The sequence below is a fragment of the Lutra lutra genome, chromosome 2 (genome assembly GCF_902655055.1).
Source record: "Lutra lutra chromosome 2, mLutLut1.2, whole genome shotgun sequence".
Lineage (NCBI taxonomy): Eukaryota > Metazoa > Chordata > Mammalia > Carnivora > Mustelidae > Lutra > Lutra lutra.
In genome coordinates this window covers 145,038,499-145,064,692 of record NC_062279.1, presented here as the reverse complement: position 1 = coordinate 145,064,692, position 26,194 = coordinate 145,038,499, and the positions used below count along the sequence as shown (strand labels likewise).

At 48.4% G+C, this 26,194-nt stretch overlaps 1 protein-coding gene across 1 annotated transcript in view; it reads right to left on the bottom strand.

Annotated features, from left to right (window-relative positions):
* LOC125094148 (epididymis-specific alpha-mannosidase-like) overlaps window positions 1-18,986 on the bottom strand; it is a 49,733-nt gene extending 30,747 nt beyond the window's left edge. The window contains exons 1-5 of the mRNA XM_047719851.1: window positions 18,849-18,986; window positions 16,783-16,929; window positions 3,902-4,007; window positions 961-1,133; window positions 101-189 (exon numbers count right to left, since the gene is read on the bottom strand). Coding sequence (XP_047575807.1) covers window positions 101-189; window positions 961-1,133; window positions 3,902-4,007; window positions 16,783-16,929; window positions 18,849-18,986 — 653 coding nt within the window. The remainder of the gene's footprint in view (window positions 1-100; window positions 190-960; window positions 1,134-3,901; window positions 4,008-16,782; window positions 16,930-18,848) is intronic.
* Between the last annotated feature and the right edge of the window lie 7,208 nt (window positions 18,987-26,194).

The window sequence follows — 26,194 nt, the reverse complement described above, 5'->3', positions numbered from 1 at the left end:
AGAGCATCTGCCAAGGGGGTGGATGAAGAGTGGGCAGTGTCTGTGGTAATACATTACAGGGAGGGTGCCTAGAACACAGGCTGCCCCGGGAGGTGCTCACGAGCAGTAGCTGTACTGGTCCAAGACGTGCGTGAAGATTTCCTGCTCAGCCGCCAGGGATGGGGACCCTCGCCACACGAACTGTAGACTCTGAAAACCCCAAGGAAACAGAGTAAAGGTCCAGGGGCAACACAGCTGCCCTGGTTCCACCTCCCCCAGCCCCACCTGGGCCTCCCTCCAGGGTTCAGGACTCCATCCCCTCTGCGGGCTCCTCTCGACTCCCTCAGACCCCCCACAGTCACGTATGGTAACTGCCCTCCAGAAGGAGCCAGGCTGCTCCTGCACCCTTCCACCTCCAGCAGCACTGTCTCTGCCAAGGCCCGCTAGAGAAGCTCATTCTGGCTCTGCTTGAATACCTCCTGGCACAGGGAGCTGCCCGCCTCTTACAAAGCCTGCAGTCTGTTGCTTCATTGCCCTCATGGTTAGAACCCAGTCAGGGTCACAAAGGAGGGAGAAATCCTGTTTCTATTAAGTACTAGCCAGCGGGATGCTGGAACCACACGCATGTTCCCTGATTCTTCTGTGCTTCAGTTTCTGCGTGGGAGAAATGTGGAGGCCCCACCCAGCCCAATGGAGCACACAGAGTCAGCTGCAGGAGATGTGTGCAGATGTGGAAAGGGAGCTCAGTGTGCAACGTGGACTGTCGTGGGGCTCAGGATGATGTTGCTTCTCTCGCCCACTAGAGCCCAAGTCCACCTTTGTCTGGTGCTGCCCACGGCAGCTTGCATTTGTCTCAGACCACTCTTGCCTGAGTCATGCTGGAGAGAATACTCATTCCTCCAGGAGCGTGGGAGCAGGCCCTGCACACAGAGGGATGAAGGGAGCGGCCAGAGGCAGCAGCACATGTGGCTCATGACTCACTTGGTTTTTCTGCATGGCACCCTTCAGGTCATAGTCGATCCGGGAGATGACGTGGGCGTAGAAGCCCGCCAGGGCAAATAGGGTGGGGGTCGTGGCAGAGGCACCAAAGGGGTCGACTTGCCAGGAGAACCGTGGCCGGATCCCAAAGGTTTCATATAAGAACCCATGTCCTTCTGCAAAGAGAGCACCGCCTTGCTGGTGGCAGGAGGGGGCCCCTTGCCACCTGCTCACTAAGGGCCCCTGCCCTTCCAATGGACTAGAGTGTCATCTGGGGCTGGGCTGCAGGAGATCCTAACACTGAGGGGGCCACACCAGGATTCCCCGATGTTTCCTTTAATTGTTCATGACGTTAGAGTCACCACATGGGCCTGAGCCATTCCAGAGGACCCCAGGCCTGTTGGACAGAGCCATGAACAGACCAGAGGCCAGGTCAAGTCAAGAGGGATGAGTGCTGGCAGGCGTCAGTGGCTGAGAAGTTCGGGGTGTGATACACCCAAGAGTTGATGAGGACAAGCCAGACCTGGCACAGGACTCCTGGCCCTCAGGGACAGCAGGGGGAAGACGCAGAGGGTGTGCAGGAAGGAGAGGAGACCAGGAGGGAGCAGCAGAGGTGAGGAAAGATCTGGAGATTGTGGGTCAGGGATTATGAGGGAGTGGACAATAGCATCTGAGGAGAGAGGGCAGGTAGTACAAAGAAGAGCCCTCTCTATAGACAAGAAGCCAGAGCCAGGCAGACCTGATGGCTGCCTGTTCAGTATCCCCTTATCCTGCACTCAGAGAATCCTCACTTTGTTCAAGGGGTGCCATCCCAACCCTAAAGGATGAATTGCCATTGGTCTCAGCCACTCGTGGTGAGTTCATTCCCCTCTGGCAGATATGTGTTTTCTCAGCCTGGATGGAAGACAGAGGTGGTCATGGACCCCAGTTGGAGCCAAAAAGATGTGTGCCTTAAGCTTGCTTTGCTTTGGGGAAAGATTTCCCACCTTAAAAACAGAAAGTCAGATTGGCTGAAGGAGAGGAGAAGTGAGTTGGGAGAAATTGGAGGGGGAGATGAACCATAAGAGACTATGGACTCTGAGAAACAAACTGAGGGTTTTGGAGGGGCAGAGGTGGGGGGATTGGGTGAGCCTCGTGGTGGTTTTAAGGAAGGCATGTATTGCATGGAGGACTAGGTGTGATGCATAAACAATGAATCTTGGAACACGGAAAAAAATAAATTTAATTTAAAAGAAAAACAGTGAGTCAGGACAAATGTCCCTTTGTCCCTTTTCTGACTTGAGTAGGAATATATGGCAATATGATGCCTGGAGCTGGGGGAGCTGTTGCGGACCAGCAGGGCAGGTACATAAGACACAGGGAAACATCAATGAACTGCCCAAGGGGACCCCAAACCAACCCACCAGTGCAGTAGGGGACATGCCCTTAAGACTCAAGTCGCTGCTCCTCAGCTCTTGTGGCTCTCTACCACAAAGCATCCCGAGCCCCAAATGAAGAGGTGATTATTGAAGGAAACTGCTAATTATCCCATGCAACGGCGTCCTCCTACTCCTTCTAGTCTCAGAAACCCACCCTCCCTCTCAGCTTCAGCAGGTGCAGAGTCCCTCAGCTAGACCACGCCTTCCAAGGCACGTGCCTTGCCCTGGCCAATGGGCTGTGAGCTCAGTGTCGGAGGCCATTCCCCAGCATCCCTTGAGGGCCCTTCGGGTCACATGACAGAATCCTGGCCAATGGGACAGGAGAAGGAAGTTTGGCCTACACCCCATAGCATTCCTGCAGATGATAGACACCCTGGGGTAGGGGCTTGGGGGCCTGGCCGAGAGCTACCAATAGAAAACCCCTGGACCAGAGCTGCCGGGATGGTCACAGGTGAGTCTCTCCCTCCTGGCCAGACCTTTCCTTTCTCTGCACTGCGGCGGTGGGACCCCCACCCTTGACCCGAGCTGGGCTCTCCCCCTCAGGATGCAGGATGCGGGGGGTGCAGTTCTCACTTGGGCATCTGCCGTAGTCCCACCTCTGGGGGGGGGGGTCCCAGCTGGGGAGCTGGCCCCTCAGTGAGCGGGAGGAGGGGGCAGCGGCCACACTCAGCTTTCCCTAGTCACCGAGTGCTGCGGGCAGGTGCCTCTCCCCCCAGAGAAGTGTCAGGTCTCAAACTAAGGTGGGTGTGGGCGGCCCTCAAGGGCAGGATTACGGGGGCCTCTCCATTTCCTCCCTCCCCAGTGGGCAGCCTGCGGGGTTCTGTCGTGGCAAAGAGACACATCAGAGTGAGGAGGAGGGCCCGTGCCTCTGCCCACTGACATGCTGGAGGACAGGTGGTGATGGCAGGGGTGGTGGCGGTGGTTGGGTGGGGTGCGGATGGGGGCAGTGCAGTCAGGACGCTGGTGGTAATGACGCTGGAAGTGATGATGGTGGTCATCGTGATGATGACACAGGTGGTGTACACAGTGCTATGGCTGTCAGTGTGGACGGAGGGGGGGCATTGTTGATACAGGTGGTGGCCTGAGTAATGGAGGCAGAGAGGGGGGCCTCACTGGTGTAGGTGGTGCTTTGTGTACTGGTGGGGATGGCAGGGATGGCGTCTAACCCTCACTGTTTATCTCCTGGGAGCCACGGGCTCCACTTCGTGTGCCCCAAGGAATTGTCCCAATTTGATCCTCACAAGTACCCTGTGAGGGAGGCTGTGCCGTCAAACTCCTTTGGGCCATGAGGAAAGGGAGGCTCAGTGAGGGGACGTCCCTTGCCCAGGGTCCTGGGGCTGGGAATGCACAGACACAGGATAGACCCAGGCCATCTGGTCTTGAGACCACGCTCCACACCCCTGCACTCACGTGGCCGCAGTGTCCTGCTCAGAGGAAAAGACCAGTCCAGAGCTGGGGTTCAGGAACCCAGTCCCAGTGTGTTTGGAGGCCCCAGGATAACCTGAGGTGGGGAAGGGGGACCTAACCTGTGAGCTGCAGAATCTGGTCATCAAAATGGGTCACTGCCTCGTCATGCATGACCTGGCCCCCGATGACAAACTCCAAACGTCTTGTGGCCAGGAGATGGCGGACCTTGGTGACAAGGAGAGAGAACAAAGCCAGGTTAGAACCCCAGAATTGGGCTAGGTCTGTGGGGACATGCCTCCGGTGTCTCACGGTGCCTTCCTCCACATCCGCATGTGCATTCATTCTGCAAGAGAATCAGGTCAGACCTGCCTCCCAACACCCACGCCAGCACCTGGCCCATGGCAGCTACTTGATCTGTGTTACCTCCACCTGAAACTATCTGTAGCTCTGTCTCTACTTCTGTCTCTACTGCCATGTCTAACTCTGTATCTACCACCTTGTCTACCTTTTCCTCTGTCTCCATGTCTGTAATTATATCTGTTAAATTACACTGATGAAGTACTTCAGAAGTATCAAAAACTTGCAAGAATTGTGCAAACAGCTCCCATGGATCCCTTCCCCAGTTTTATTCATTGCGAACCTTCTTTACCTATTTGCCATAGCACTCCCCCATATTTTTATAACTTGGTATGATTTTCTCTAAGCCATTCGAAAGTAACAGTTGGACATAACATACCTGCTCCCTATTCCTTCACTGTGTGTTTTGTCAGGACAGGGTAATTAGAGCCATAGTATAATTCTAAAAATTAGGACATTTACCATTAATGCAACACTGTAGCTAATCCAGACTTCATCCAAATGTTCCCAGTTGTTCAATGAATGCCCTGTTACAGGTGTGGGTTTAGTCCAGGATGGGATCTTGACTCCCCTGTCATGTCTCATCAATGTCCTGTATTCTCAACACTTCTTCAGCTGCTGTCTTCTCTATCGACTTGATCATTTCAGGAATTACAGGCCAGGGATTTTAAGGAGTGGCCTCCTGCTTATGTTGTCTCATGATCGACTGGTAAGTATTTTTTCAAAGGTTTTAAAAATTTAAATTCAATTAATCATAGTATTAAGTATTATTAGTTTGAAAGGAAGAGGTCAGTGAGTCATCAATATTTTTTATATTTATTTTTTATTTCTTTTCAGTGTTCCAGAATTCATTGCTTATGCACCATACCCGGTGCTCCATGCAATACTTGCCCTCCATAATACCCACCACCAGGCTCACCCAACCTCCCACCCTCCTTCCTTCCAAAACCCTCAGTTTGTTTCTCAGAGTCCACAGTCTCTCATGCTTCATCTCCCCCTCCAATTTCCCCCAGCTCACTTCTCCTCTCCATCTCCCCTTGTCCTCTGTGTTATTCCTTGTGCACCACAAATAAAGGAAACCATATGAAAATTGAGTCTCTTTCCTTGACTTATTCCACTCAGTGTAATCTCTTCCAGTCCCATCCATGTTGATAAAAAGTTGGTATTCATCCTTTCTGATGTAGGCATAATAATCCACTATATATATGGACCATGTCTTCTTTATCCATTTGTCTGTTGAAGGGCATCTTTGCTCTTTCCACAGTTTGGCGACTGTGGCCATTGCTGCTATGAACATTGGGGTACAGATGGACCTTCTTTTAACTACATCTGTATCTCTGGGGTAAATACCCAGTAGTGCAATTGCAGGGTCATAGGGAAGCTCTATTTTTAATTTCTTAAGGAATCTCCACACTGTTTTCCAAGGTGGCGGCACCAACTTGCATTCCCACCAACAGTGTAAGAGGGTTTCCCTTTCTCCACATCCTCTCCAACACATGTTGTTTACTGTCTTGTTAATTTTGGCCATTCTAACTGGTGTATGGTGGTATCTCAGTGTGGTTTTGATTTGAATCTCCCTGATGGCTAGTGATGATGAACATTTTTTCATGTGTCTCTTAGACATTTGTATGTCTTCTTTGGAGAATTGTCTGCTCATGTCTTCTGCCCATTTTTTGACATGATTATCTGTTTTGTGTGTGTTAAGTTTGACTAGCTCCTTATAGATCTTGGATATCACCCATTGTCTGTACTGTCATTTGCAAATATCTTCTCCCATTCTGGGGGTTGCCTCTTTGTTTTGTTGACTGTTTCCTCTGCTGTGCAGAAGCTTTTGATCTTGATGAAGTCCCAAAAGTTCATTTTCGCTTTTGTTTCCTTTGCCTTTGGAGACATGTCTTGAAAGATGTTGCTGTGGCCAGTGTCAAAGAGGATATTGCCTATCTTCTCCTCTAGGATTTTGATAGATTCCTGCCTCACATTGAGGTCTTTTAGCCATTATGAGTTTATCTTTGTGTATGGTGTAAGAGAATGGTTGAGTTTCAATCTTCTACACATAGCTGTCCAATTTTCCCAGCACTATTCATTAAAGAGACTGTCTTTTTCCCATGGGCTTCCCCCCCCCTGCTTTATCAAAGATTATTTGACGTTAGAGTTGCGGGTCCATATCTGGGCTCTCTACTCTGTTCCACTGGTCTATGTGTCTGTTTTTGTGCCAGTACCATGCTGTCTTGGTGATCACAGCTTTGTAGTAAAGCTTGAAATCAGGCAATGTGATGGCCCCAGTTTTGTTTTTCTTTTTCAACATTTCCTTAGCAATTCGGGCACTCTTCTGGTTCCATACAAATTTCAGGACTGTTTGTTCTAGCACTTTGAAAAATACCGGTGTAATTTTGATCGGAACAGCATGGAAAGTATAGATTGTTCTAGGCAGTATAGACATTTTAACAATGTTTATTCTTCTGATCCATGAGCATGGAATGGTCTTCCATCTTTTTGTGTCTTCTTCAATTTCTTTCATGAGTGTTCTGTAGTTCCTCTTTACCTCTTTGGTTAGGTTTATTCCCAGGTATCTTATGGATCTTGGTGCTACAGTAAATGCAATCGATTCTCTAATTTCCCTTTCTATATTTTCATTGTTAGTGTATAAGAAAGCAACTGATTTCTGTGCATTGATTTTGTATCCTGCCCCATTACTGAATTGCTGTATGAGTTCTAGTGGCTTGGGGGTGGAGTCTTTTGGGTTTTCCATATAAAGTATCATGTCATCTGCGAAGAGAGATTTTGACTTCTTCATTGCCAATTTGAATACGTTTTATTTCTCTTTGTTGTCTGATTGCTGTTGGTAGGACTTCTAATACTATGTTGAACAACAGTGGCGAGAATGGACATCCTTGTCATGTTCCTGATCTCAACAGGAAGGCTGTCAGCATTTCCCCATTGAGGGTGATATTCGCTGTGGGATTTTCATAGATAGCTTTCACGAAGTTGAGGAATGTTCTCTCTATCCCTAACTCTGAAGCGTTTTAATCAGGAACAGATCCTGTATCTTGTCAAATGCTTTTTCTGCATCAATTGAGAGGACCAAGTGGTTCTTCTCTTTTCTCTTATTGATTTGTTCTATCACATTGATTGATTTGCAAATGTTGAACCATGCTTGCATCCCAGGGATAAATCCCATCTGGTCATGGTGGATAATCTTTTCAATGTACTGTTTTATTTTTTAATTTTTTATTTCTTTTCAGCATAACAGTATTCATTGTTTTTGTACCATACCCAGTGCTCCATGCAATCCGTGCCCTCTCCAATACCCACCACCTGGTTCCCCCAACCTCCCACCTCCCCGCCCCTTTAAAATCCTCAGATTGTTTTTCAGAGTCCATAGTCTCTCACGGTTCACCTCCCCTTCCAATTTCCCTCACCTCCCTTCTCCTCTCCATCTCCCTATGTCCTCCATGCTATTTGTTATGCTCCACAAATGAGTGAAACCATATGATAATTGACTCTCTCTGCTTGACTTATTTCACTCAGCATAATCTCAATGTACTGTTGAATCCTATAGCTAGGATCTTGTTGAAAATCTAAGCATCCATATTCATCAGGGATATTGGTCTGAAATTCTCCTTTTTGGTGGGACCTTTGCCTGGTTTGGGAATCAGGGTAATGCTGGCTTCATAAAAAGAGTCTGGAAGTTTTCCTTCTGCTTCAGTTTTTTTTTTGAAACAGCTTCAGGAGAATAGGTATTATTTCTCTTTGAAAGTTTGGTAGTATTCCCCAGGGAATCCATCAGGTCCTGGGATCTTGTTTTTGGGGAGGTTTTTGTTTGTTTGTTTGTTTGCTTGTTTGTTTGTTTTTATCATTTTTTAAATTTATTTTCAGCATAACAGTATTCATTGTTTTTGTACCACACCCAGTGTTCCATGCAATCCGTGCCCTCTCTAATACCCACCACCTGGTTCCCCCAACCTCCCACCCCCCCACCTCTTCAAACCCTTCAGATTGTTTTTCAGAGTCCATAGTCTCTCATTGTTCACCTCCCCTTCCAATTTCCCCCAACTCCCTTCCCCTAACTCCCCATGTCCTCCATGCTATTTGTTATGCTCCACAAATAAGTGAAACCATATGATAATTGACTCTCTCTGCTTGACTTATTTCACTCAGCATAATCTCTTCCAGTCCCGTCCATGTTGCTACAAAAGTTGGGTATTCATCCTTTCTGATGGAGGCATAATACTCCATAGTGTATATGGACCACATCTTCCTTATCCATTCGTCCGTTGAAGGGCATCTTGGTTCTTTCCACAGTTTGGCGACCATGGCCATTGCTGCTATAAACATTGGGGTACAGATGGCCCTTCTTTTCACTACATCTGTATCTTTGGAGTAAATACCCAGTAGTGCAATTGCAGGGTCATAAGGAAGTTCTACTTTTAATTTCTTTTTTTTTTAAGATTTTATTTATTTGACAGAGAGAGATCACAAGTAGGTAGATAGGCAGGCAGAGAGAGAGAGGTGAGAAAGCAGGTTCCCTGCCAAGCAGAGAGCCCGATGAGGAACTCGATCCCAGGACCCTGAGATCATGACCCGAGCCGAAGGCAGAGGCTTAACCCACTGAGCGACCCAGGTGCCCCTACTTTTAATTTCTTGAGGAATCTCCACACTGTTCTCCAAAGAGGCTGCACCAACTTGCATTCCCACCAACAGTGTAAGAGGGTTCCCCTTTCTCCACATCCCCTCCAACACATGTTGTTTCCTGTCTTGCTAATTTTGGCCATTCTAACTGGTGTAAGATGATATCTCAATGTGGTTTTAATTTGAATCTCCCTGATGGCTAGTGATGATGAGCATCTTTTCATGTGTCTGATGGCCATTTGTATGTCTTCATTGGAGAAGTGTCTGTTCATATCTTCTGCCCATTTTTTGATATGATTATCTGTTTTGTGTGTGTTGAGTTTGAGGAGTTCTTTATAGATCCTGGATATCAATCTTTTGTCTGTACTGTCATTTGCAAATATCTTCTCCCATTCTGTGGGTTGCCTCTTTGTTTTGTTGACTGTTTCCTTTGCTGTGCAGAAGCTTTTGATTTTGATGAAGTCCCAAAAGTTTATTTTGGCTTTTGTTTCCTTTGCCTTTGGAGACATATCTTGAAAGAAGTTGCTGTGGCTGATATCGAAGAGATTACTGCCTATGTTCTCCTCTAGGATTCTGATGGATTCCTGTCTCACGTTGAGGTCTTTTATCCATTTTGAGTTTATCTTTGTGTACTTTGTGTGAAAGAATGGTCGAGTTTCATTCTTCTACATATAGCTGCCCAGTTTTCCCAGCACCATTTATTGAAGAGACTGTCTTTTTTCCACTGTATATTTTTTCCTGTTTTGTCGAAGATTAACTGACCATAGAGTTGAGGGTCCATATCTGGGCTCTCTACTCTGTTCCACTGGTCTATATGTCTGTTTTTATGCCAGTACCATGCTGTCTTGGTGATCACAGCTATGTAGTAAAGCTTGAAATCAGGTAACGTGATGTCCCCAGTTTTATTTTTGTTTTTCAACATTTCCTTAGCGATTCAGGGTCTCTTCTGGTTCCATACAAATTTTTGGATTATTTGCTCCAGCTCTTTGAAGAATACCGGTGGAATTTTGATTGGAATGGCATTAAAAGTATAGATGGCTCTAGGCAGTATAGACATTTTAACAATGTTTATTCTTCCGATCCAAGAGCATGGAATGGTCTTCCATCTTTTTGTGTCTTCTTCAATTTCTTTCATGAGTGTTCTGTAGTTCCTTGAGTACAGATCCTTCACCTCTTTGGTTAGGTTTATTCCCAGGTATCTTATGGTTCTTGGTGCTATAGTAAATGGAATCAATTCTCTAATTTCCCTCTCTGTATTTTCATTGTTAGTGTATAAGAAAGCCACTGATTTCTGTACATTGACTTTGTATCCTGCCACGTTACTGAATTGCCGTATGAGTTCTAGTAGTTTGGGGGTGGAGTCTTTTGGGTTTTCCATATAAAGAATCATGTCATCTGCGAAGAGAGAGTTTGACTTCTTCATTGCCAATTTGGATACCTTTTATTTCTCTTTGTTGTCTGATTGCTGTTGCTAGGACTTATAATACTATGTTGAACAAGAGTGGTGAGAGTGGGCATCCTTGTCGTGTTCCTGATCTCAACGGGAAGGCTGCAAGCTTTTTCACATTGAGGATGATATTTGCTGTGGGCTTTTCATAGATGGATTTGATGAAGTTCAGGAATGTTCCCTCTATCCCTATACTTTGAATCGTTTTAATCGGGAACGGATGCTGGATTTTGTCAAATGCTTTTTCTGCATCAATTGAGAGGACCATGTGGTTCTTCTCTCTTCTCTTATTAATTTGTTCTATCACATTGATTGATTTGCAAATGTTGAACCATCCTTGTAGCCCAGGAATGAATCCTACCTGGTCATGGTGGATAATCTTTTTAATGTGCTGTTGGATCCTGTTTGCTAGGATCTTGTTGAGAATCTTAGCATCCATATTCATCAGTGATATTGGTCTGAAATTCTCCTTTTTGGTAGGGTCTCCGCCTGGTTTGGGGATCAGACTAATGCTGGCTTCATAGGAAAGAGTCTGGAAGTTTTCCTTCTGCTTCAATTTTTTGAAACAGCTTCAGGAGAATAGGTGTTATTTCTTCTTTGAAAGTTTGGTAGAATTCCCCAGGGAATCCGTCAGGTCCTGGGCTCTTGTTTTTTGGGAGGTTTTTGACCACTGCTTCAATCTTGTTACTAGATATCGGTCTATTCAGGCTGTCAATTTCTTCCTTATTCAGTTTTGGAAGTTTATAGGTTTCCAGGATTGCATCCGTTTCATCTAGGTTGCATAATTTATTGGCATATAACTGTTGATAATAGTTTCTGATAATTGTTTCCATTTATTGGTGTTAGTTGTGATCTCTCCCTTTTCATTCATAATTTTATTAATTTGGGTCCTCTCTCTTTTCTTTTTGATTAGTTTGACCAATGGCTTATCAATCACATACTGGGTCCCAAATCAGGACTCAACCAATACCAAAAGATTCACATTATTCCCTGCATATTCTCAGACCACAGTGCTTTGAAACTGGAACTCAACCTCAAGAAAAATTTTGAAGGAATTCAAACACCTGGAAGCTAAAGACCACCTTTCTTAAGAATGTTTGGATCAACCAGGAAATCAAAGAAGAACTTAAACAATTCATGGAAACCAATGAGAATGAAGACACTTCTGTCCAAAACTATGGGATATAGCAAAGGCGGCCCTAAGGGGGAAATACATAGCTATCCAAGCCTCCCTCAAAAAATTGAAAAATCCAGGATACACCAGCTCTCTTTACACCTTAAAGAACTGGAGAACCAACAGCAAATTAAGCCAACCCCATGCACAAGAAGGGAAATAATTGAGATTAGAGCTGAGATCAATGAGATAGAAACCAGAGATACAGTAGAACCCATCAATGAAAATAGAAGCTGTTTTTTTAATGAGTCATTAATCTTATATAAGATCCAGTGCTCATTATATCACATGCCCTCCTTAATGCCCATCATCCTGCTGCCTCATCCCCCACCCCCTCCCCTCTAACAACCTTCAGTTTGTTTCCTTTGATTAAGAGTCTTATGGTTTGTCTCCCTCTCTGCTTCTTTCTTGTTTTATATTTTCCTCTCTTACCCATGCTCCTCTGTTTTGTCTTAAATTCCACATATGAGTGAGTCATATGATAATTGCCTTTATCTGACTGATTGATTTCATATAGCATAATACCTTCTAGTTCTACCCACATCATTGCAAATGGCAAGATTTCTTTTTTTGATGGCTGAGTAGTATTCCATTGTGTATATATACCACACTTACTTATCCATTCATCTGTTGCTGGATATCTGGGCTCTTTCCCTAGTTTGGCTATTGTGGACATTGCTGTTATAAACACTGGGTGCACGTGACCCTTTGGATTACTACATTTGTATCTTTAGGGTAAATACCCAGCAGTGCAATTGCTGTGTCATAGGGTAGTTCTATTTTCAAATTTTTGAGGAACCTCCATGCTGTTTCCCAGAGTGACTGCACCAGCTTGCATTACCACCAACAGTGTAGGAGGGTTCCCCTTTGTCTGCATCCTCACGAACATCTGTTGTTTCCTGTCTTGTTAAGTTTAGCCATTCTGTCTGGTGTGAGATGTTATCTCATTGTGGCTTTGATTTGTATTTTCCTAATGCTGAGTGATGCACATGTTTTCATGTGTCTGTTGGCCATTTGTATGTCTTCTTGGAGAAATGTCTGTTCATGTCTTCTGCCTATTTCTTGAATGGATTATTTGTTCTTTGGGTGTTGAGTATGATAAGTTCTTTATCATTTTGGATACTAGCCTTTATGTGATATGTCATTTGCAGGTATCTTCTCCCATTCTGTCAGTTGCTTTTTGGTTTTGTTGACTGTTTCCCTTGCTGTGCAAAAGCTTTTTGTCTCAAAAAAAATTTTTTTTGTCTGTGTTTTTATTGTGTTATGTTAGTCACCATAAAATACATTATTAGTTTTTGAAGCATTGTTCCAAAATACATTGTTTATGCAAAACACCCACTGCTCCATGCAATACATGCCCTCCTTAATACCCACCACCAAACTCATGCATCCCCCCCAACCACTCCCTCTAAAACCCTCAGTTTGACGGAGTCCCAATAGTTCATATTTGCCTTTGTTCATTTTTGCTTTCCTTGCCTTTGGAGACGTGTCTAACAAGAAGTTGCTGCAGCGGAGGTTACAGAAGTTGGTTCCTGTGTACTCCACTTTTGATAGATTTCTGTCTCACATTTAAGGCTTTCATCCATTTTGAGTCTATTTTTGTGTATGGTGTATGGGGATGGTCCAGTTTCATTCTTCGGTATCTGGTTGTCCAATTTTCCTAACACCATTAACTGAATAGCCTGTCTTTTTTCTTTTTTTTTTTTTAAGATTTTGCTTATTTATTTAGCAGAGAGAGAGATCACAAGTAGGCAGAGAGAGAGAGAGGTGGAAGCAGGCTCCCTTTCAAGCAGAGAGCCTGATGTGGGACTCGATTCCAGGACCCTGAGATCATGCCTGAGCTGAAGGCAGGGTCTTAACCCACTGAGCCACCCAGGCGCCCTGGGCTCTCTATTCTGTTTCATTGATCTATGTGTCTGTTTTTGTACTAGTACCATACTGTCTTGATGATTACACCTCTGTAATAGAGCTTAAAGTCTGGAATTGTGATGCCACTAGGCTCACAGAACGAGTCCAAAAGTTTTCCTTCCATTTCTATTTTTTGAAACTCCTTTAGAAGAACAGGTATTAATTGTTCTTTAAATATTTGGTAGAATTCCCCTGGAAAGCCATTCAGCCCTGGACTCTTGTTTATTGGGAGATTTTTGATGGCTGCTTCAATTTCCTTGCCTGTTATGGGTCTCTTCGGGTTTTCTATTTCTTCCTGTTTCAGTCTGGTAGTTCATATGTTTCTAGAAATGCATCCATTTTTTCCTGATTGCCTAATTTGTTGGTATATAGTTGTTCATAATATGTTCTTAGAATTGTATTTCTTTGGTGTTGGTTGTGATCTCTCCTCTTTCGTTCATGATTTTATTTATTTGGGTCCTTCCTCTTTGCTTTTTGGTGTGTCTGGCCAGGGATTTATCAATCTTAATTCTTTCAGAGAATCAGCTCCTATTTTCCTTGATCTGTTCTACTGTTCTTTTGGCTTCTAGTTCATTGATTTCTGCTCTAATCTTTATAAATTCTTTTCTGCTGGGTTTAGGCTTTATTTGGTTTTCTTTCTCCAGCTTCTTTAGGTGTAAGGCTAGCTTCTGTATTTGAGAACTTTCTTGTTTCTTGAGAAAGGCCTGTAGTGTTATATACTCCCCTCTTAGGACTGCCTTTGTTGCATCTCAAAGTTTTTGGTTTTGTTTCTAAATATTTTATTTATTTATTTGACAGAGAGAGAGAGAGAGAGGAAGAGAGAGAGAGAGAGCAAGAGAGAGGATATACAAATGGAGGTACTGGGAGAGGGAGAAGCAGGCTTCCCACAGAGGAGGGAGTCTGATGTGGGGCTCTGTCTCAGGACCCTGGGATCATGACCTGAGTCAAAGGCAGATGCTTAATGTCTGAGCCTCTGAGGTACTCTGCATCTCAAAGGTTTTGAACAGTTGTGTTTTCATTTTCATTTGTTTCCATAAATATTTTAAAATTCTTCTTTAATTTCTTGGTTGACCCATTCATTCTTTGCTAGGATGCTCTTTACCCTCCATGTTTTTGAGTTCTTTCCTTCTCCTCTCCATCTCCCCATGTCTTCCGTGTTATTCCTTATGCTCCACAAATAAGTGAATCCTTATGATAATTGATTCTCTCTTCTTGACTTACTTCACTCAGCATAATCTCTTCCAGTCCCGTCCATGTTGATACAAAAGTTGGGTATTCTTTCTAAATTTCCTCCTGTGAGTGATTTCTGGTTTCAAAGGATTGTGATCTGAAAATTCACAGGGAATGATTCCATTTTTTTGGTACCAGTTGAGACCTCATTTGTGACCCGATATGTGATCTATTCTAGAAATTGTTCCAGGTTCAGTTCAGAAGAATGTGCATTCTCTTGCTGTAGGATGGAAGTCTCTGGATGTATCTGTGAAATTCATCTGATCCAGTGGGTCATTCAAGGACCTTGTTTCCTTGCTAATCTTAGATGACCTGTCCATTGTAGTGAGGGAGTGTTCAAGTTGCCTATGATTACACTATTATTATCTATGTGTTTCTTTAATTTTATTTTAATTGGTTTCTATAATTGGAGGCTCCTATGTTAGGGGCATAAATATTTACAATGGTTAGATCTTCTTGTTGGATAGACACTTTAATTATAATATAGTGTCTTTCCTCATCTCTCATTACAGTCTTTGGTTTAAAATCTAATTTATCAGATATAAGGATTGCCACCCCAGCTTTCTTTTGATGTCCATTAGCATGATAGATGGTTTTCCATGATTTCCATGATAGATATATTTCCATGATAGATGGTTTCCCTCTCACTTTCTTTTTTTTTTTTTAAGATTTTATTTATTTGACAGACAGAGATCACAAGTAGGCAGAGAGGCAGGCAGAGAGTGAGGGAGAGGCAGGCTCCCTGCTGAGCAGAGAGCCCGATGTGGGGCTCGATCCCAGGATCCTGGGAGACCTGAGCCAAAGGCAGAGGCTTTAACCCACTGAGCCACCCAGGCAGCCCCTCCCTCTCACTTTCAATCTGGAGATGACTCACAGTCTAAAATGAGTCTCTTGCACACACAGCATATCAATGGGTCTTGCTTTTTTGGCTAATAAGTATTTTTAAAATAAATGAAGTAATGGAGGGATGGAGGCAGGGGCAGTAGGGAGAGATAGTGGTGGTGAGTCCTGTGCACTCTTTGGAGACTGTAGGTTCCATTTGCTTTCAGGACTTTCAGGGTCATGATTATTCACTCCAGGAGGATTGAATGGGCTCCTGTTGCATACTGTTTTACAGGAGCACCTACCACATCCCAGGCACTTTCCAGGCACTGGGGGTTCATAGGAGCAAGTAGAGAAATGTCCCTGCTTCCAGGGAGCCATACCAAGAGTGGTCTCCCCAGGACTCTGGTGGGTCATATCCCCCCTCAGGATGAGGAGAGACAGTTGGGTTTGGGGTGTCAATGTAGAGGCCAGCCCACCCCCTGGACACCCTAAGAGACCCACTTCACTCAGACCTGCCTGGCTCAGTGTCCCACCTATCCTGTATCAGCTGTGCAACCACAGGCCATTCACCTGCCCTCTCTGAACCAGGACCATCTGTGCAGCATGGAGTAACTTTACCCACTATACACCCTGTTGGGAGGGCATGGTGACGTGGACTGTAAGAAGTAGAGGCCAGTGCCTGGCAGTTGCCCAGTGCCCATAGCATGCGAGGCTCCTCCTTATGACTCCACAAGGTGCAGGTTCAAGACACCCCTAAGGTGGGATCTGGTGACCTCTTCTCTTTACCTTCTCACTTTGCCACTTGGGCAGTCTCTCACCTCCCTGTCCTTCATGTTCAGTGACTGTTATGAAGGAAGGAGAATGCCAGGGAGAGGACCAGGTCCACAGTGTCCTCCAAGGTGCCCATGTCCCGCATTCATCAGAACCCAGCAGATCTGAGGAAGGGGAGGTCACTCCCATTTGCACAGGCAGGACCTGCAGCTCACAGAATGCACCCCTGCCTGAGGTTGAAGTTCCAGGCTGTCCCCCATGAAGACCTGCTTCCCAGGGCCTCTCTGAACCTGTGCCCCATGATGTCTTCTGCGGCCCACTTTAGATGCAGACAATGGAGCACTCTAGGCAGGGTGGTCAGCTGTGAGCCACGGGCCCATGCAGATGGTAGATGAATTGGGAGATGGGGTTCTGAAGAGACTCCATTCCACACCTGACAAGTGCAGGGCTGACTTGTTAGAGCGCCATTTCACACCAACAGCTACAAAGGCAGATAAAACCAAACCTGTCTTTTGTGCTGGGCTGAGCACAAACCTGAGCTAAACAAGTCATGTGAAGTGCCCAGTGCACCTGGTCTGGGAGCATCAGACCACACATCCTTGGACAAGGGGCTTCCCTGCCTTGGTATCCCTCCCAGAGACCCTTGCAGACCGCAGTACCTGGCGTTTCTGTCTCTCCGAGGCGATGCCGTCCCACCACAGCCGGAAGTATTCCTGCTCCACAGCAATGAAGCGGCGATGCTTCTGGAGTATGAGCTCCTGCACCACAGAGGTGTAGACGTTGGCCGCATAGGCCCACGGGCTTTCCTGTGGAGGGGCACCCCATCACACCAGCACCCATGGAGGCTCCCAGAGGCTTGACCCCAAGGATCCAGTACTAAAATCCCAGTGGCACAGGGTCCCTGGGCCCCACTACTCCCTGTGGGTTTCTGTCCTGGGCTCTTCCTCTCTTCCTCCTATACCACCCCAACAGAGACACACAGGGACTGCTCTGTGCTGGACACACAGTACCAGCTGGCCCTGAGACAGTGACATGGCTCTCCCGCCTCTGATGAGATCCTGCTGTTCTAGGGAGAGAGGTGATGTTCCAGACCATGACACAGGATGTGCCCAGGGGCCAGGGACACCTTCCCTGAGGGGGCATGGTAGCTGGCCTTGATGTTCCAGACCATGACATATGACATGCCCAGGGGACAGGGACAGCTTCCATGAAGGGCATGATAGCTGGCCCAAGGGTACAGTAGGGAGGCAGCCAGTGAAGCCACAGGGTGACAGGGAGGAGGTCCAGGGACCCCATGGGGCCCGTCTGGGCTGAAATGAAGGGAGCTGACGAGATCTGAAGCTGAGAGGAGCTGCCCCCAGCCCCCTGGATGGTCGTGGGCATCTGCTGACCTGCCTCTCCCAGGCTGGAGGCTCCACAGGACCAGACGTGGGTGTTTCCCATATGTGTCTCCAGGCTGATACATGGTGTTGCCCAGAGTGGCTGCTTAATGACATGCAAAGATCCCTGGCCAGGGAGGCCTCAAAAAGGGAGGTCATTCCTGGGTTCCCTTAGGCAAATCACCAACCCTCGCTGGGCCTGTTTTCTCTTCTATAACTGAGGGCGACAAGCATGCTTCCCCACAGTTAAGCCATCTCCACAGGCAGCAGAGTGTCCCCAGAGAGGCTGCCCAGTGCATCCCAGGAATGGACTCCTCTGCCCCCACCTCCAGCATCAGATCCTCTTGCTGCTTCCCTCTCCCACTGAAGTCCAGCTGCCCCTCAGTAACATCCGCAGAATGGTTATTGTATCCCTAATCCCAGAGAGTGTTTGTTCTCTTCTGGGTTTCCTTCTGTTCCCACAAAAGAGCTGGAGGTGGCCTGGGTGACAATATGCAGTCACCTGACCCAGGATCTTGAGCAAATCTTGGTCTCTTCCTGCTCCTTTTCCTGCATTCGTTCCTTCTTGCATGCATTCATTCCAGTACTTCTTCATATCTGCATTCATTCATTCCTGTGTTCATTCATTCATTCATTTGAACATTCATTCATTTATTTGATCATTCATTCCTGCATATTCATTTGAATTCATTCATTCCTGCATTCATTCACTCAATCAGCAATAGCTGATGCACCTCTTCTGTCTATCAGGGTGGTGAAACCATGCCAGGAAATATAACGTATGAAGCCCTTGGCCTGTGAAGCTAGCTTTCTGGTGGGGACAAGGGACCGACACCAAACCCCCTACCAAATGTGCATGGAAAGGAGGAGGGGAAGGGAATAGGGGTCACATAGGGATGCCAGGAAGGCCCCACCAGAAAGTGTCTTTTCTGGAACCACACACAGGGTTGGGAGGGACTAGGCTTATTGGAGGAAGGCCTTCTGGGCAGAGGGAGCAGCCCATGCAAAGGGTCTGAGGCCTGTACCATCGTACAGAAGGGGGACATGGGGCTCAGAAAGGGAACAGAGCCCACCCAAGGTGTCCCAGTCATGGACTGCGACCATGGCCTGAGTCAGGCCCATGTATCTTCACCTGACTATCCTTAGCATGGATGGGGAAACTGAGGCCAGAGACTGGAGCCAAGCAGCCCAAGTGAGCCTCCCTGGTCTCCAGCGAGTTAGGTCATAACTCAGGCGGCTCCCTTGAGGATGTCAGCCAACACCAGACTTCAAACCCACCCTGGGATCTGGCAGGGAAAAGGAAGCTGAGCTCCAGGGGTTCTGGGGGAGGGTGAATGGGCACCTACCTGCACAGTGTGGATCCAGACCACATCCATGTGACTGTGGGGAACCACAAAGACCCTGATGGGCTTCATGGGCTGGGCCACCAGGAACCGCAGCAGTACCAGCTGCGTAAGCACGGGAAGCCAGACGGGCGGCCACATCCCAGTGGCAAGTGGGCAGGGGCAGCTGCTGGCCATAACTTGTTGTCCACTGGCAACTGGTACCCTAGCAGAGAACACCACTCCTGACCCATGGGGAGGCAGGGACAGGAGCAGGAGGAGTGGCACTCAGAGCAGTGTTGTCTCCTGAGCCAGAAGAGGGGGTGGCCCCTGGACATCACCATTCTGTGCTCCGCCCCCATCAGTAGTGTCTGGGCATTGATGTCAATTTTTAAAATTTATTTTATTTTAATTCAATTATTTAACCTATAATGTGTTGTCAGTTTCAGAGGAGGAGTTCAATGACTCATCAGTTGCATATCACACCCAGTGATCATCACATCATGTGCCCACCTTGATGCCCATCACCCAGTTACCCCATCTCTCCACTCACCTCCCCTCCAGCAACCCGCAGTTTGTTCCTAGAGTTTTTCCTAGAGTTTTTTGGTTTGTCTTCCTCTCAGATTTCATCTTTTTTTATTTTTCCATCCCTTCCCCTATGATCCTGTTTTTTTTTTTTTCTTAAATTCCACATATGAGTGAAATCCCATGATAATTGTCATTCTTTGATTGACTTATTCCGCTCAGGAATAAACCAGTGCTGTCCACTTCTCAGCAGATTCCCAAATACCATGTGCCCCAGGGTGGTGGTCATGGTGTGCTTTCCCCTAGAGTTGCGTCTGGAGGAAGCCAGCAGTGATGTCACGGGTCAAGCCAGCCTTCTGTGCAGGGGACATGCAGGGAGGAGCTCTGTCCTGCCCACAGCCGGCACCAGCTCAGCAGCCCTGTGAGCCAACCACCAGCAAGTCGCTCCTCTGGCCCAGCCTCGAGTGCTGAGCCCTCACTGCAACCTCAGGAAGGACAGGGAGCCAGAAACACCCCGCTAATCACTCCTGAATGCCTTGCCCCCAGAAACTCAGTTGCTAATGGGTGTTTAAGGCTGCTTAAAGTCCCTAGTCCTCAAAACAGTGCGAATTCTCTCTCCCCAGTGTCCATTCAGTGACCAGGAGCCACCTTGGGGAAGGGATGGAGGAATCCTTTCCATAGGGTCCTGCTGGACCCTCTCGGCCTCCTTCCTCCCAGGGACGAGCTCTCCTTCTTTCAGAGGGTTTTGGGTTTGGAAACTGGGTCAGGTCTGGAAACTGGGCAAGGGATACAGATGTGTCATTAGGGTGGCTACCCTCAGCATCCGGACTCATCGATCCTCATGGCCCCGGAGAGGTCATGCAGACAGTGTGTGGTTCACCTGTCCATCTGTTTCCCCACAAGGAGTGCTGTGTACTGTCACCTCAATGGCTGGCAATGGTCCCATGCCATTCTAACCTCCACATGTTTCCAGGGATCCACCTGACCTTGCTTCTGATGGCTGTGTGCAGTCACCTGGCCTCTTGATTCTGTGTCCTGTGACCCCCTGAGCCAGCAGCCCACACAGGTCTGCCATGGTCTCAATCATCAGCCCTTCCTGGAGGGAGCCGCCCATCTCTGAGCTCTCGGTGATGCTGAGCTTGGTAATACTTGGTGATCCTTGAGAAATGGGAGCGTCTTCTAGGCCTCCTGAGAGCACTGTCCTCTGGAGGGTTCTCACCTTATATACCATCGTCCCGAACACCCATGTTCACCTGTCTGAATCTCTGATCCCTCTTCTTCCCTCTGTCTGGGCATCTCCTCTCCACGTCGTGTGGGCATCACTCTCTCCACCCTCCCGAGCCGCTTGTGTGAGCTGCAGCCCCTGCATGATGGTCCTCACGGCGGCGGCATCGTCTCCTGGAACTGCCAACATGAGATGCCGCAGCCCTGGCTCCAACTCTGGACGTGTGTTCATCAGGCTCTAGAGGCTGGAAGCTCCCAGGGCTGGGGACAAGGTTGGGATGGCCTGTGTGACCCCGTCAGAGCCCCGGCTCTCCCCAACTAGGCGGCTGGCATTGGCTGCCCAGAGAGGCTGCCAAGAAGGAATGGAACTTTCTGGCAACAGAATTGGGTGGGCCCAGCCGCAGGAAGCCATTTCAGTTTCTGGATTCTGTGGCTTCAGTCACTAACAGCACATTGTTGTCAGGAACAAGCCAGGGGGAGATGTGTTTTCCCCGCTTCAGTGAGATGCCCCCAGACACCGCACATTTGAGTCAAAGCTCTGGAAAAAGAACACAGGGTGCCCGCAGCTCCCTGGTGGCAAAGGGAACATGTCCCCAGTGTCACACCTGGGTTCTCTGGCCTGTGACTCCTGATCCGGCCACCGCTGCACACGAAGGTGCCCGGGACTTGTTCTGGGCAATTAGAAAAAGGAACATCCTGAACGTTCTTTGTGGGTCTATAGGGGGTTGCGGACGGGCACCCCGCACCATGGCCTGGTGAATCCTTGTGAGCTCAGTGTTGTCTGTCCTCTGGAGCAGCTGGGACAGGCCTGGAGGCTTAGGTTGTTTCCTGGTCAATGTGCCTGGGAGCTGCCTCCAGCGCCAATGACCTCCCTGGCCGTCAGTCTCGACCATGGAATCCTCCTGCCTCCAATTGTCCATAGCTCCCAAAGTCTCCCCACCAGACCTTGATCCCCTGCCCGAGTCCTAGAACCTTTCAGAAGTGGCCCCACCCTGCCTTTCTGGCCTCACTTCCCAGTCCCTTCAAGTACATCCTTCCCTTAGCTTTTGCCAGCACCCACTGTCCCCATCCTCACGACCCTTGTCCTCTGCTGTGTCCTGGCTGCCATGGCTCCTCCAGCTGCAGTGAGCTGGCTTCCTCCCTCCACTGGTGCTGCATGGCCAGATCCTCCCTGCACTTCAAGCCCTTTCCTGCCTCAGGCCCTTTGTGTGTGCCATTCCCTTGGTGAAGAAGCAGCTCCCTTCACTTTCCAGCTGGCTGGAAATTGTCTCACAGACACCTTCCATGGCCTCCCACGCCTCCTCCATAGATTCAGTCTGTTTATGAGCCCACGTCCATGTGTGTGAGGTTAATATTGTCCTCACCCACAGCTCAACCCACTAGGAGGCTCAGTAGGTCCCCTGCAGGACCCAGAACCTGGAATAAGGAGGAGCTCTCTCTTCTTGAAGAGCATGTGATGTTAATTGTGTGGATGGACCCCCATCCCCTCTTCCCTAGAGGACCCGGCTGCTCTCCATTGTAATGTATAAAGTTCATCCCAGCTGCTCCTCCTGACAACCTGAGACACCTCATGTCAGCAACACCACCCTGGAGCAGGGCAGACACACAACTCCCAACAGCTGACACTCAGCCTCAGGCTTCTGACCTCTAAAATGGGGATGTTTAGTCACGTGGAATGTGAAGTAACCGTCTGTTTGTGACCCAATGTGAGCATCAGCTTACCAAGAGCAGGTGTGGGCTTTCCAGACTCTGAGTCTTGTTGCTCTATGGACCTGTTTTCACATTTTTATCCCTTAACACCCACTTTCCTTGATTCTATGCCAGGCTCTGGTCTGGGAGACCAGAGAACAGGAGATGTGCTGTCTCAGGGTGCCCTTGGGGTGGAAGACAGGTCATGGCCTGCTGGGAGCCCCCTTTGTCCTCCCTCCTTGTAACTGGCTTCTCTGGGCCCCGTTCCACACTTCAGTTCCTCCAGACTCTGCCAGCTAGTGGAGCAGTGACCCCTGCCCCAGGTAGGTCTGGGCTTGGGAATGTGAGAACACAAACAGGTCTCAGGCCAGAGTCCAATAGTCAGAGTTTGAGTCCCGCCATGGCTGCTTTCCTTGACTGAGTCCCTCACTGTACCCCAAGCTCTGTGTCTTCTCCATGAAATGGGCATAGCAATTAGGCATCTGAGGCAGTGGGGGGACGGGGAGCGGAGGCATGGAGGAGGAGCCACAGGCGAGTGGAGCACCAGTGTGCCCTGGACACTCCAGTCTCAGCCTCTCAACCCCTGCCCTGTGCTGGCCATCCCCATCCTCCTCACCTATTTCCTACCCTGCATATGCACCCTGTGTCCTGCACCCCACACTCCTTGTTCCTGCTCTGAGCTGCCTCAGGGATGAGGAACAGGGAAGGGGGAAGACAAGGAACAGCAGGAGGGGAAGAGATGGGGAAGGGATAGGAGAAAAGGATGGAGGGGCATGGGAAGGAGAGGATGGAGAGGAAGGAAGGAAGAGGAGGAGAATGGGGAGAAGGAGGAGGGAGAGGATGGGGAGGAGGAAGATGAGGGGGGAGGAGGAAGTAGAGGAGGAGGAGGAGGATAGGGAGGAGGGGCTGCCATGCCTGGTCCCTGGTACCTCCTGGCCACACCAGAGGCCATGGTAGGCTTCAGAACTGCCTTGTGTATCCCAGTCCCTGGTTAGCCTTTGCCCTGTGTCCCATCTGAAGGTCAGCACAGGGCTCTGGGGCACCCCAGCCAGCCTCCCTCAGTACCATCCTGAGAACCCACACCCCATTCTCACCTGCCTCAGCCCCTTCAGCCTTCCAGGCAGTACTCCTCCACAAACAGAGCCTTCAGTGTGGGGGTGAGGAAGGAAGATGGGAGGGCACAGCTTTGTGGGCCAGAAGTAGGATTCAGAGAGCCCAGCCAGGTACCAGGACATTCCCTAGCAGCGTAGCTTCTCCTGGGTTTGCAAATGGTTGTTTCAGAGCCCATGCTTTTAGGCTCACAGAGAACCATCCAACCCTGTGGGGACACGCTCTGCTGTGGTCTGTGCCAACCTCTCTGAGCTGCAAGGTCTCTCCAGAGCAGAGAGGGAGGGATGAGGGCGGGGATGAGGTTGAGATGGGGCAGCAGTGGTACAAGATCGCTCTGCTTACTGTGTGGAGTGTGGTCTTTCGGGATCAAGGTGGAAATCAGGAGAGGATTTGGAGGCTCCCACGGTGCCAGGCTGAGCCATGCCACTCCCATCAGGAAGACCTGAAGAGATCCAGATGAGAATGAATTGTTTCATTCAAGACCATTGAGCCCCTTGCCAGCAGCAGAAACGGACCAGTACACACATAAACGTACAAGATTGCATCAAGGGCGCAGGTATGGCTAAGGGAGAAAAGATGGGGAGGGGGCTACAGAGTGCCAGGAAAATTAGGTCAGGACACTGCTGGATGATTCCAAGGAACTGTGTTCCTGGCATGATGATAGCTCTCTGCTTGTGGAAAAATTGAGTGTGCTGAGGAGAAGGGGGTGGTTGTAACTTAAATTCTCCAGGAAAGGAAAATGGGCACAAGTAGAAAGAGAGGGATGAGGCCAGGGGGCAGAATCTTGATGACTTTTGGGTCTGAGCAATACCACAGTTGAATGTGAGTCTTTGTTTCCATAAGCCAAAGTCTGAGCCTTCTCTCCCGCACAGGTTCTTGGGTGAAGTGAGCCGTTGGGAACATTTGGAGTGCCTTTTCCTGCCTATGGTTGGGACTTTTGGCATTGGGCATTCCTATCCTCCCATTTCTCCTTCTTCCTCCTTCCCTTGTCCCCATTCCCTACTTGGAGCCTCTCCCTTTCCAGGGATGAGGCTGATCAGCTGGAAGAGCTCAAGTCTTCTCCTGCTCTTTCTCTTGGGTCTAAGGTAGCTGCTGTCCCTGATCTTGAAATTCAGACTCACATGTGAAACACATTATGGGTCCATGAGCTGCCACATTGCTGGTCCTTTGAAAACATATTTACCCTCTAGAACTGACGCCCAAGACTTTTGAATCTCTGAGGTTGCGAACGAAAAGGACCACTCAGAAATAAGTCAAGCAGAGAGAGTCAATTATCATATGGTTTCACTTATTTGTGGAGCATAACAAATAGCATGGAGGACAAGGGGAGATGGAGAGGAGAAGGGAGTTGAGGGAAATTGGAAGGGGAGGTGAACCATGAGAGACTATGGACTCTGAAAAACGATCTGAGAATTTTGAAGGGGTGGGGGGTGGGAGGTTGGGGGCACCAGGTGGTGGGTATTGTAGAGGGCACGGATTGCATGGAGCACTGGGTGTGGTGCAAAAATAATGAATACTGTTATGCTGAAAAAAATAAAAAAAATTAAAAAAAAGAAAAGGACCACTCAATCCACAGTGTTTGCCATGGTGCCTCCACTGCTGGGAACTCTCCACTGTCCCTCGTAGTGTACATCTTCCACCTGTCCCTGGTTTGTCATCTCACTGGCTTCCCAGTCAAAGTGCCCAAGTCATATGCAGGCACCCTAGCTACAAGGTGGACTGGGAAACCAGTATCCAGCACTTTCTACTCCATTCCTATAGTGGGAGTTGAGCTCAGATTCTATAGGCAGAGGATTTCCATATTAAGAGGGTTTAGATGCTGAGAACCCAAAAAAGTGACAGCTATCCCCTGTGCTTGTAGGAGGGAGAGAAGCATGATGCCTCAGAAGAGGTAGGGATGGTGCCATGAGGCTGCAAAGGAGATGCTGTTAAATGCTGACAGCAGGTGGTGCCTGTCATTCCCTGGCCTTCTGGAATCCTCGAAGCAATCCTAGGAGGCAGAGATGATTCCCATTTCATTCCCAGATGAACCAATGCAGCTGAGGGCCCTGAGATGGAAGCTGATGCACAAGTCTGAGAGCATGGCCCAGACACCAGCTGGGTGTTGTCCAGGGGGAAGTGGAGAGAAAATGATGTGAATCCACCACCACCTGTCTGCTGTGCATGAAGACAGCATGTGGGCACTGAGGGTCACATATCACAGGCCACTCTGTGGCACATGAGGCACCCACCAACTTGTGTGTGATGATGGGAGCAGGCAGGGGCAGCTGGGATTCCCAGGGGAAAAAGCAAAGAAGTGGCTGTAGGGGCCTTTGCTGCATCAAGTACATCAGCCCCCTGGGTGGCACCCATCCAGACGGGTGGCACCCATCCAGCCTGGTGGTCCCACCCACTGGCTTCCCAATGCCCTCCATGCTGCCTCCCCCATATCATGCTTCACACTTCTCATAACTTGCGGAGCAGCTACACTCTTCGGATGCTCGGCTAGGCTAAGCTAAAGGAGGCGGTGTTCAGTGAAACACTTGTTCTAGACAAGGTTTGCAGAGCTCAGCCCCCTACTTTTGTCTGATGAGGTGGGTTTGCCCACCATCCTGAATGGTTCCCAATTCACTGAGTCTTGGCTGAAGCAGCTCCACTTGACGTGGACAGAGGAACCCTGCAGAATCTCAGCACACACAAGGGCATACTTCTTCTTCTTCTTCTTTTTTAAAAGATTTTATTTATTTGACAGATCACAAGTAGGCAGAGAGAGAGGAGGAAGTTGGCTCTCCACCCAGCAGAGAGCCCAATGTGGGGCTAGATCCCAGGACCCCAAGATCATG